The sequence below is a fragment of the Mus caroli genome, chromosome 10, assembly GCF_900094665.2.
Source record: "Mus caroli chromosome 10, CAROLI_EIJ_v1.1, whole genome shotgun sequence".
NCBI classification, from domain to species: domain Eukaryota; kingdom Metazoa; phylum Chordata; class Mammalia; order Rodentia; family Muridae; genus Mus; species Mus caroli.
Window position 1 is genome coordinate 121,830,173 of NC_034579.1, and position 13,315 is coordinate 121,843,487.

At 38.0% G+C, this 13,315-nt stretch overlaps 1 protein-coding gene across 1 annotated transcript; it reads left to right on the forward strand.

Moving 5' to 3' along the window:
• Positions 1 to 1,163: 1,163 nt before the first annotated feature.
• Positions 1,164 to 2,105, forward strand: LOC110303034 (olfactory receptor 6C76-like). The gene has a single exon (XM_021173928.1). The coding sequence runs from the start codon at positions 1,170 to 1,172 to the stop codon at positions 2,103 to 2,105; it is 936 nt and encodes a 311-aa protein (XP_021029587.1). The 5' UTR covers positions 1,164 to 1,169.
• The last annotated feature ends 11,210 nt before the right edge of the window (positions 2,106 to 13,315 follow it).

Consider the following 13,315-nt stretch of genomic DNA (forward strand, 5'->3'; position numbering starts at 1 on the left):
GAAAGAGAGGCCCATTGGACATGCAAACTTTATATGCCCCAGTACAGGGGAACGCCAGGGCCAAAAAAATTGGAATGGGTGGGTAGGGAAGTAGGGAGGAAGGTATGGGGGACTTTCTCAACTTTCTTAAACCGCAATTTTTAGAATATATTACTTTGGAGGGCTTGGCTTTTAGCAGTTTCTCCCAACACCCGATCGTATCACCTATCAGACCTCTACTTCAGAAATTTATTGTGGATTCATCCCATGGTGTGCTCCTGTTACTGTATATGCTAAATTACCTTCTCAAATTTCAGCTACACACTGTATAAGTTTGTTATGTATGAAAATCACAAAATGTGGATATAGGTGAGAAGTGTTAACAATGGCCCAAAACAAAATATCAAAACACTGACAGTTGGTTAAAAACCCACTGAGCGTTTGGGTTTGATCTATTCTGCTAAGACCACTTGGCATTAGAAAATTGCAGGTCTCTGTTCTGTTCTGTAGCTATGTTCTATAGTTCTATTATTCCCCTTTCCATTCTCTAGCTATTCTTTCCTTAAGTTACTTATCTGACTGTTAAAATCTTTTCTATATAGTGAAAATAATTTAAAAACACTATAAGTGTTTCTGAAACTTGGAGATTTCTGAGTTTGTTTCCTTAGGGTTATACAAATGTTAATTTTGATGGTCCTGACACTCTTTCTTCAGACAGTTAAGAATAGTTTTAATCATTTTCTAACATTGACAAATAACATTTAAATGTTTGATTTATAAAAAGTAATGCATTCCTCTGTTGAGACAATTTACAGGATAAAATAATATTTTTACTTTTAAGTATTTTATCTACTTTTCAAATAATTCTGCTCATGTGCTATATAGCAAAGACCGGTCAGGGCACTGTTTTCATCTACCGATGTACTTAGTAGAACTATCAAGTGATTACCTTTATACTAAATAGCTGTAGATTCAAGGCAATCACCAGATGTGTAATTGTTTTGTGGCAGGTAATGTTCACTTTTAAAACAGTATAATTTGGTGAGTGACTTAATGTTTCAGCTTGTATATTGTTACAAGTTTCATATGGTATGATGAAACAAAGATGTTTAACCACCAATATAATTTATAATTATCTTGATTCTCTAAATTCATTTCACAATTACAGACCTGGCAGAACACAAGAAGAAATGAAAAATCGAACATCTGTGAGTGAGTTTATTCTTTTGGGATTGACAAATGACCCAAAGCTAAACATTTTGATNTTTNTATTTTTATTTATCACTTATATTTTGAGCATTACTGGAAATCTGACCATTATTACCCTCACTCTGATAGATTCACACCTCAAGACACCCATGTACTTTTTTCTTCGAAATTTCGCTTTCCTAGAAATCTCATTTACCACAGTTTCCATTCCTCGGTTCCTTGTGAGCATTGTAACTGGGGATATGACCATCTCCTATAGCTCTTGCCTGGCTCAAGAGTTCTTCTTCATACTCCTGGGTGCAACTGAATTTTTCCTTCTGACTGCTATGTCCTATGACCGCTATGTGGCTATCTGCAAGCCCTTGCATTACACCACAATAATGAGCAGCAGGGTCTGTATGCAGCTCATTGTGAGCTCTTGGCTAGCTGGATTTCTCATCATCTTTCCACCTGTGATCATGGGCCTTCAACTGGATTTCTGTGACTCCAACATTATTGACCATTTCACCTGTGACTCCTCCCCCTTGCTGCTCATCTCTTGCACAGACACAGCTTTCCTAGAGCTCTTTGCATTTTTCCTGGCAGTATTAACCCTTATTGTAACCTTAACATTAGTGATTCTGTCCTATTCATTCATCCTTAGGACAATTCTAAGAATCCCCTCTGCTGAGCAAAGGAAAAAGGCCTTTTCTACCTGTTCCTCTCACATGATTGTTGTGTCCATTTCCTATGGAAGCTGTATATTCATGTATGTAAAAACTTCAGCAAAGGAAGGAGTGACTTTGACTAAGGGTATAGCAGTGCTCAACACCTCTGTTGCCCCAATGCTGAATCCTTTTATTTACACACTTAGAAACAAACAAGTAAAAGAAGCATTTAAGACCTTGATCAAAAAACGTTTTTCAAATAAAGTTTAATGATAAGGAAATTCACTGTTTCATTTTTTAAAAAAGGAACATTATATGTGATGTGTACTTACATTACTGTATTTCCCACCTGCTGTTATATTCAACTTAGCAGAATGTTTTTATTTTTTCCATGTCAGCTTTACTTGACACAGTTATCATTTTGATTTGATGCCACCAACATGAGAATGACTTTTTAAAAGAATGAATTTATTTTCAAAGAATTTATCCATTGAATAAGAGGCAAAAGCTAAACAAAGAGCAACAAGCAACTCAGAAGAATTATTTCCTATGGTATAAATTGATCTCTTTTAAATTGATCTCTTCCATGAGCTAGTCTCCCACCTCTGCTATGTGGCAACTTCTTGCTGTATTTCCTAAGGTCTATTCATATTAAATAGAGGCTTGCATAGTGCAATGCATAAGTGTTATGTCTTTATTGTGTGTTCTGTCCTTTATTATCATAATGCATGGCCCTCAATGGATTTTAGTGTCAATTTCTAAAAGTTGCTTTAAAAATTACTGTGTTACTTCCATCAGGCTCCCAACCCCTGACCACTAAGCATATCGAATATTATTTGTTGATTTGCTAATGCCAAACTTTGAGCTCACCTAAAATTTCCTTTGAAAGATACTCTAGGTGTTCATTTCCTGATCTTTGGATTTCTCTGGCAGTGAAAAATAATATTTGTTCTATGTCCCAGGGAGTTCTCAAAATCCCTAGCATAGTAACAGTATCTTAAGTTGTTTTCTAATATTTCCATTCTTTAGTCTTTTTACATCATTAACTTTTTATATACTTTGGAGTTTCAGGGCTAAGAATGTTTTCTGTATACACTGATATGCACCATTCCAAGGAAGGTTGTTAGGAATGTTTTTGTCGAAAACCAACCTGCTCAGTCTGTACATTACTTGTATGTATATATTTTCAAGGAAAACTACAGAAAATTTACCTTAAAAGGTATGTTAATAATCAACAAGTGAAAATAGGTATAAGTCTCTCTAGGCAACTTTATTGAGAAATGTATTCAATGTCAATTGAATGGGAATGAGTTAAGAGACATGCAACTGTTTTCATAATAAAAACTTAGCTGCTTTTTCCTCATTGGATTGTCTCTAGATCTTTTTGAATATTAGATTCTAGGGTTTAGAATATTGTTTCAGACTTAGGCATAGTGGCATTAAATCTTTTTCCCAGCCCCCAGACACAGAAGTAGGTAGATCTCAGTTGGAGACCAGACTGGTCTATCTACACAGTGAGTTCCAGGACAGCTAGGGCTGTATAATAGAGCAATTCCATCTTACAAAACAGAATGAGCATATTGCTAGAGTCCTGGCCCAAGGATATCCCTTCTACAGTGAGGACAGATTCCAGGGGAACAATTCAACTCTCTGTCTATACCTCTAATTTTTGGACATTCTTTCTTAAGAAGAGTTATACTTAAAACATTCCTTATAACCTTAGCGCTGGAAGCATTGAATAACTCATTGAAGAGACATTGTTTTAAATTCTATCCTTTATAAATCTAGTTTCTAGAATAATAATTACACAAAATATTATCCCGATTTAGAAGTATCTTTAAAGACCTATTTTCCTGGGTTCGCTCATGCCATGTGTTGTTTAGAATGACTCCAACCCTGAGTTACCAATTTTAAGCTAACTTTCTGTTACAAGCAGAAAGCTGTTGGCCCCTTTAAGAGATGCTTGTGTAGATAATCAGCCTCTAGCAGGGATTTTCCAGCTGTACTTGACTCCCAGCCACAGTGCAGTGTAAATTATCAGTTTCTGCTGTACAAATTGAGACTTTTAAACAAGTTAAGCTAAATCAAAGTATGGACAACCAGCAGATAAAGTTTTAACCATTTTTTTCAACATGAAACACAGAACAATAATCATTCAAACAACAAAACAAAAACAAACATAAATTGACAGACATATGGACAAATTGGTACACTACAGACAGACAATAGACAGAGAGGGAATAGAACTTGATATTTCAAAGGGACCCAGATATCCTAACCAAAACTAAGAATATCTTCATAGGAGCCAGAGAGGGAGCAGGATGTCTCCTGATTTCCTCCTGTCCCTAGGAGAGCTATGAAATAGCTTATTTCCATTTTTTCTCTCTTTTGCTAAAAGGTCCTGAACAGTGGATAACTGTTTTTCTGAAACCCATTCTCTCTCTCTTTCTCTCTCTCATGTTGAAAGTCTAACTCTTTATCTCCTTCTTCTGGGAATTCTGCCAGAGAAGGGAGAGGAGTCACAGTGGTAGCTTCTGATAGTTGCTCCCAAGTGCCCTGCTTTTCTAACTTTCCTAATTACTCCTCAAACTTGTCAAATTCTTTCATTATATATATATATATACCATTCCTACTTCTGGGAATTAAGAACAACATAAATGTACTTGAGCTAAGAATTTTTCTACCACCTGTTATTTTGTTTTTGTAGTTTTGTGTTTTACTCTTTTTATTTATTTTATATTATTTTAAACCCTATTCCTCCAACCTGGAGCAGCTCTTGGCTGTGAACAACTTATTTTAATCCATATTCCTCGTGTCTTGAGGGATTTCTTAAGATCCCTTTAAAAACAATTCATATTTACTTAATGCTTGTCCCATAGTCTAGGCACTCTTCCTACCTTTCTCAGATCTGTCTCACAGTGTGGGTGACACTGTGGCGATCTCTGTGCGGATCCTCACTCACTTCCTAATGAAGTGGTGATCCAGTGCAGACCTTCACTCATCCCCTGAAGAGGCGGCAGTTCCATGTGAGCCTTCACTCACTTTTTGGCAAAGCAGCGAATCAATGTAGACCTTCACTCACCTCTTGAAGAGGTGGTGGTCCAATGAGAACCTTCACTCACCTCCTGGAGGTGTGGCGGTTCAATCTGAGCCTTCACTCACTTCTTGACGAAGCAGCAGCTCAGTGTGAGCCTTCACTCACTTTTTGACAAAGCTGTGGCTCAATGCGAGTCTTCACTCACCTCTTGACAAAGCGGCGACTCAGTGCGAACCTTCACTCACTTCCTGACGAAGCGGTGGTTCAGTGAGTGCCTTCACTCACTTCTTGATGAAACGGTGACTCAATGTGAAAAGTGGTCTCTCTCAGACCCCAAACCCAGAATCCTACGTTGGGCGCCAGTTTTTCCCAGACCTGCAGGGACAATCAGAGGGGACTCAGGGCAGGAGAAAGAGAGAGAGAGTGGGAGACACAAGAGACACGAAGAATGAGAGCAAGTCAATCATACTGATCAAGCTCTGAAAACTTTATTCAGGAGTGGCAATATAAGCATAAGCAAGAGGAGGCTCCAAGGGAGGTGGAAAGAGCCCAGGGCTCTCTAAAGGTCAGGTGGCAATCTTCAGCTCCTGGAACCAACGGCCACAGTGTCCTCTTTTCCCATAACACTCTTACTCTTATGACCACGAATGTTCTCTCAGGATTGTTTATGTAAGCTAGAAAATATCCACAAGGCCATGGCTGAGGCCATGGCTCCCAGCAGCAGACAAACAAAAACAAAAAATCAAAACAGAAAACAAAAACTTCAGTTCTATCAATTTTCCTAGCTTAGTGGTTTGTTCAGTTTGGCAGCTGATCCCTTGAGTCTGCTGATCTAGTATTTTACTGTTTATCCCAAGTAAAAATACTTAGTTTGATAATGGATAAAGTAGATGCTATGTTCTCTAAGTGAACATTTTCTTAGAGCTTCAGTTGAATTTACTTTCTTTTGGATTAATCTTAATTTAAAATATAAAAAAGCTGGCATTCAGAAAGTAAAAACCAGCAAATATAGCCAAGATATAGGAGAAAAAAATATATATTTCATGGGAATGTAAATTAGTTCTGCTACTATAAAATTAATATGGACATTCAAAAACCCCTGAAATCTGAGATAGTATATAGGATTCGGATGTACAATCCTTGGGTATTCATCTGAAAGAACTGAAATTAGCATACAACAGAGATCCCAGCATGTCTGTGGACTATTGATATTTGCACAGTGTCAGATACAGCTTAGATGTTCTTCAACAGATAAAGAAAAATGTGGCATATGTACATGATGAATCATTAATTAGCCAGAAATAATTATTAAAATATTTTTGGGGGGATTGATAGAACTGGATATCTTCAAAATAAGTGAAATGAGCCAGGTTCATAAAGACAGGAATCCCATGTTTTCTCGTATATACAGATTCTAGTTTTGTTTTTAGGTGAGACTTGAAAGTAGCAAGAGTATTTAGGAGACAGAATAGAGACAATGGAGAGTAAAGGAGACAAAAGAAAATAAATAAAAATGATCAAATTACATTTTACACCTGTGTGAAAATGATAGAGTGAAATTCATTGTTTTGTGTATAAATATAGACTTATAGAAAAAATTTAAAAATGATTGAAGGTTAATAATGCATTCACTGTCAAAGATCAGGTTCCTGTGACTAATAATATATGTGTGCCATGGCTTCTCCAGCTAAACTTAGCCTCATGTGATTCATGTGCCTGAATCTATGATCTCAGCACCACAAACACTCCTGTTATCCCGACTGTTGAGTACTGTTTTCTCTTTGATTATCACTGCAAAGTATAAAGCACAGGTTGGCATTCCCGTGATTTGGATGCCTGTATTTGTTGGAAACTCAGAGTGTAGGATGCAAATGAATTACTGTGAAATAAGCAGTCAGACTTCTCATGTAGCTTCACTAAGTCCCCAGCTGCTCTGGATTTACTTTGAGAAGTCTTTACTACTCGAATTCTCTCAACCAGAACTCATGTTTTTTCTTAAGGTCCTTCATGGTCAGCCTGAAAATTTTTCTCTTCATTTTGACATGTGGTATGGATTGTCCAGGTGGAAAATATTTTATGACAGAGCTATGTGCCGAGCCTTAAATTTACCTTTTCATATTGAAAACTACCAAAGAACCAGAGTGAGTGTCTTTTCCCTAAAAATACTAACCGAGAGAACAAATTATTAGCAATTTTTCTTTGCTTCATGGGAAGCTTAATCTCACAGATGGCATTCAATATTCCCACAATACCTAATGGCTCCTGTGGGAACTAGAGTAGAGGGTTACTAAAATTAATTTGTCAGACATGCCCTTGTTTTTCTGTCTCTGGAGATGTATATCCTATGTTTTCTTCTCAAATATTACTATCATATTATAATCCAAAACAGGCAAAATGTATCTGAGGCTTTTGAAGAGACTTTTGGAAAGCTTGTGTAACTAGACAATATCAGAAAAGTCACTATATACACAGCATTTAAATAACACAGCAAAAATTTTGGAAGTTTTCCATCCTTACTAATTGGAGTTTAGATTAGAAAGATAAATTATAACAAGAATGATACTTAAAATGCTTAAAGTATAATAATTAAGTGACTTTATAAAAGTGACAGCCTGATAAAGGGGATAAAATTAAAGTAATATTTCTCACCTGAAATAGAAAATTTCCTTTATTACAGATAATCAACAAAGTGGGGGTCATACCTGGAGTAAGATGAAGCTGAGTATCTATGTAATTCCATTTACACTGGTACTTATTTTTCTAAATCAAGAACTGAACTTGTTTTTTATATCATGGATACATTCTATCAATTCTTGCCTCAGTGTTTCTGCCTTGATAGCTCTCAAGTGTTCATAGCATAGTTCAGAAATACATGACACCAACTTCGTGAGAGACTATATTTCTCATGGCAAACTTAAACACATTTTTACAACTCAAAAATTAATAATTTCCATATGCTGTCATCAAAAATATATGACAGATAACTTTCAGAGTGGGAGTAAAATATGTTTTAATTTATAAAATACAGGTTGATTATTTCCAACCCTAACAACTGTGGCTACAAACTTTCAATCGAAATAGATAACTAGTTTGTCACTTTTTCTGCCTAATAACATACAGTTTTTACATTTTTTAATATATCTTCTATTTTGAGGTTAAAATATAATTGCTTCATTTCTTTCATCTTGTTGAACACATCTAGCTAAATTGTTTACCAAGAGTAGAAAAGAACAGTATCCATATATTTGATATGATATTAGTAGGTGACATTTTTTTTATCTTCAGATTTATCAGAATCCAGAGCTTAATCATATCAACTACAGTATAAAGTACAGAAATTATTGTTCTGCACCTATAGATGTTTGAGTATTATGAATTGTGAGATTCTCCTTTTTGCTGATCATGTACCTACTGAGTGTAAGTGGGATATGACCATCATTTGACATAGACATTGTCAAACATTCAGTTAAAAGCTCCAGTGTATTTATATCTTGGGAATTTCTTTTTATTTTTAATCTAATTTCTACAATCTGCATTCCATGATTTTCATCTGCATACCTACAAAAAACACAGGTATTTACAATAATGTTTGCATGTCACAGTTTGTTGTTGTTGTTTTCTTTCTTTTTCTGGGAGTGACATGCATTTTTCTACTGGCTGCAGTGTGCTATGATTGTTATGTGGCCATCTGTGAACCTCAGTGCTGCACAGATATAATAGCAATAAAATGTGTAATCATCTCACAATTGCTTCCTGATCAGCTGCTTTTCTCATCAATTTCTCTCCAGCGATCATCTGTCTCCAGCTGGAACTCTCTTACTGTGACATCATCCACCACTTCACCCATGACTCTTCTCACATATTGTAGAGCGCTTGCACAGATACAAAGATTCTAGACCCGATGGCATTTTTCTATGCAATATTTACTCTCATAGTAAATACTGGCTTTGATGATTCTCCTGTTCCCACTCATCCTTAAGACAATTATGAAGATGCTCTCTGCAGAGCAAAGGAAAGGGGCCTTTTCCATTTTCTTGCTTAGAGAAGTTGCATTTTTATATATGTAAAAACATTCACAAAATAAAGTGTAGCTTTGTTGCTCCCAAGCCAAGTCCCTTCATTTACTTCTTGAGGAACCAGCATGTCAATCAGACACTTAACAGCATCACCAAAACTGTGGTTATTACACACACACCAATCATTCTAAAATATGTGGTTGAAATCACAGGTATGTTATAAATAGATAGAAATCCACTCTAGATAGTGATAAGCTGGTAGAGAATGCGTCTAGGGACAAGTTACCCACATTAAACAGCCGTAATAGAAAAAGAAATGGTCTATTATGTTGGTAAGTGGTAAATGCTATATAAGAAAAAAATTACAATATATGGAAGAGTGCTAAGTGCAGTTCAAGCTGAACATTCTGTTCTAACATTTCACACTCATTTTAAAGTTCCTTTAAATTATACCATATTAACTTTTACTTTTAAGTTTTGACATTCAAATGCATTTTATAGTATTCTTGATTTTTCTTAATATATAAAATCTCTTTATATATACATTTCTTTCACACATGTCAAGGATTCTGAGGCTGTAAATATTTACATAAAACAAATGGCACTTGCTTTAAAGGAGATATATAAAACAAATCCAGTCTTCACAAATATTAAGTTCAGGTGGATTCACTACGACAGAAACTTCTCCTGACTAGCAGGCCTATAATTCAGAGAAAATTCATTTTGTCACCTTTCATATATAGGTAAGCTATTGCAGGCAAGACCTTGAATAGGGATGCTCTGAAGACCTGAGATAATCACAGGGCAGCAATCCCAGGGAATTTTCAACAATCACTGGGTGGGAGACACCTGTGAGAGACAACAGTGGACAGAGGAAGGTCAGACACTGACACACAGAGGTAAAAGCAGCAGAGGCTAAAAATTTGAGGAGTGAGATAGCCAGTGGTCCTGTCTGGACCCCATTACCTGTAAATAATGGCAAAGACTGAAAGTCCTGAGACTGTCGCCAGATGACTCTAGAATTCTGTCTCCAGTGTTATGTTCTGCCATGTGTAGTTGACTGCTGACATTGAGATCCATGAACCCATATCCAGCATGTCATTTCATTTCTGTAGCCTCCTTCATAGTGCAGGGTGGTTCACTATGGGGTAGGATCTGAGAGTAAGGAGAACAGCAGGGGGGGCTCTGGGTTCTATTTATTCACTTGCTCCAGGGCAGATCTCAGCTCTCTGCCTCCCTCTTTCTCCAATGATCTGAGAACACTCCATGGGATGGGTGTTAGCCATTCAACAGGGCACAATCAGAGAGCCTCTATGAGTGAGAATCTGCTTAGCCCAGAGACCACACAGATCAGGGTGACTGGCACACACATAAGGGTTGCTTCTAAAGTGAAGCTAAGATAGATCATTGTAACTTGACAAACTTAGGCTCAGCAACAGCCTGAGTGTTAACACAGGGAAAGAGTAATAAAAGAGCCAAGTTTCAGTTCCCTATTCTGTTGCGCCCACCTTGTCCGGCAAGGAAAACACAACACGGTGGGATTCTTCTCAACAGCTTTATTGCAGGAACGCCTCGATGCTACAGGAACCCTAGGCACCCAGGGAGGACTGCTTATATATACCCCAGAACTGGGGAGGGCTATGTGTCCTCCTGGGATTGGTCAGTCTGCTGGCACCTTAATTTGCATGCACCCACTTGGGAGGGGTTGGCACCAGATTAGGGCTAGTGCCTGCGCAGTGGTGTTGTTTACAGCCACGGTGTATCGGAAACCGGCGCCATCTTTTAGGCATCCGCTGCCTACACTATTCTGTTGATCTGGAGGATTCCAATATTGGAGAGGAAAAACAAAATCTCTTCTAATTCCTTTTGGCTTGGGAGTGGGTATTGTTTGTTTGAGTTTTGATTTTTTTTCTGTCTTACTGGTTTACTTATTTTAGAATGACTGTCACTTCATTTTCCCTATGATTTTAGGATTTTAAAAGTTTCCCCTTTTTACCATTTTCTAGTTTTATTTACATAACTCGTATCCTACAAGAGGGTTTTTACATCTTTATATTCTTTATCCATTCTTTTTCCCTAGCCCTTTCTTTTATTTCATTCATTTATTGTAATTACTTTAACTTCAAATTACTTTTATATTAACAGCTGACTCTACTATGTTATTGCTTCTTCTCATAAATATATAGATGAGTTGGTTTGAAACTTTAATATATATATATATATATATATATATATATATATATATATATATATATAAAAATATATATATATATTCCATACTGCCTTTTCTTTCTGAGAAGTACTTCAGAATGAGCCTTCAAAACAAGGCTGATTCTTCTTCCCCTAAATAAAACCAAAGTTAATAGCTATTCCAGAAGTTACAAAAATCATAATACAGAAAAGTAAGAAACATGAAAACGCAAAATAAACAATTAAGGAGAAAGAGACCATGAATTTGAAAGTAAGAAGAAGGTCCAAGGGAAGTATTGGAGGGAAGAAGGGGAAGGGAAAATTATGTAATTATACTTCGACTGGGGAGGTGAGAGTTGCTCAGGACTCAGAGAGAGGGACTCAGATGAAATGCTCCACAGTGGGGAGAAGGAACTTGTAGAGTCCAACTCCAGTAGAAAGTTAGGGCATCAAGTGGAGGTCTGGGGTTGCCATCCCAGACCATCAAAAACTGACCTAGAGTTGTCCCTTGTCTTAAAGAACTGAAGGGACAAAACTGGAGAAGAGACTGATGGAAAGGAAGTCCAGTGACAGGCCCAAATTGGTATCTAGCTCAAGAGGAGGCTCCTAGGCCTGGCACTATTACTGATGCTATGGTGTGCTCACAGACAGAAGCCTAGCATGGCTGCACTCCGAGAGGCCCAACAAGCAGCTGAAAGAGTCAGATGCAGATATTTACACCCAACCAATGGACAGAAGCCAGGGACTCGTGTGGTTGAATTAGAGAAAGGATGGAAGAAGCAGAGGAGAAGAGAAACCCCATAGGAAGACCAGCAGTCTCAACTAACCTGGATCCCTGAGATCTCTCTAGCACTGAGCCACCAACCCTGCAGCATACACTAGCTTGACTGAGGTCCCCAACACATATACAGCAGACAACTGCCTGGTTTGGCCTCAGTGAGAGAAGATGCACCTAACCCCAGAGAGACTTGGGACCCCAGGGAGTGGGGAGGTCTTGTGGGGTGGGGATAGGGAGTGGGGACATCCTCTTGGACTTGTATGTGTATATGTATGTGTACGTGTGTCCTTCCTTTGGTTTGTTGGTATGGGATTATTTATTTCCTGTGCTCTTTTGGGTGTAGTTTGCCTTTTTGGGTGTAGTTTTCTTTTTAGTATTTTCTGTTGGGTCAGATTTGTGGATATATATTGTTTAAATTTGATTTTGTTTTAGAATATCTTATTTCTCCAACTGTGGTGATTGGAAGTTTTACTGGGTGTAGTGGTCTGGGCTGCCATATGTGGTCATTTAGAGGCTGCAAGACATGTCGTCACACCTTTCTGGCTTTTACAGTCTCTGTTGAGAAGTTGGTTGTAATTGTGATAGGCCTGTCTTTATATGTTACTTGGCCTAATATTATATTTCTTGACAAAACATTAAAAGCCATTTAGGGCATAGAATGGCATGTTTTGATCTCCAAAGATCTTAGTAATGAAAAATTTAAAAATCATAATAAACACAAGCTAGAAGAATTCATAATCACTAAGCCAGCATAATATAAGCTATTTAGAAAATACACACAAGAGAAAGATAAACACAACCTTGAGATCACAGAAGAAATAATCTATGACAGAAGAGAAATGATGGTCTATCTAAAGAGTCCATGCAAGATTGAAGGTGCTGAAGGGGCTGGTAACCCAATAAAACAACCAACAGTATTAAGTAACTCGGACCCCTGGGAGTTCCCAGAGACTAAACCACCAACCAAAGAGTTGTACACATGCAGCAGAGGACTGCCTTGTCTGGTCTCAGTGGGAAAGGATGTGCTTATTCCTGTAGACACTTGATGCCTCAGGGAAAGGGAGATATGGGAGTGGTGAGGTGTGGGTGGGTGAGGGGAGTGGGTGGATGGGTGCAGGAGCACACTTTAAGAGGCAAAGGGGAGAGTAGGGCCACAAGCCTCTTCCGGTTAGAACAGCACCGGGGTAGCTAGGGCGCAGGGTCGACTGACACTTGCCAACTACCCATAACACCCGCCACAGGATCTTAAGACTTCTGGTGAGTGGAACACAGCTTCTGCTCGAATCCAATTGCGCGTGGAACCTGAGACTGCATTAGTTAGGGAAGCAGAAAACCGGCCTGAGTAGGGCCACAGGCCTCTTCCGGCCTGACCAGCACCGGGGTAGCTAGAGCACAGGGTCAGCTGACACCCGCCAGCTACCCAAGACACCTGCCACAGGATCTTGAGACTTCTGGTGAG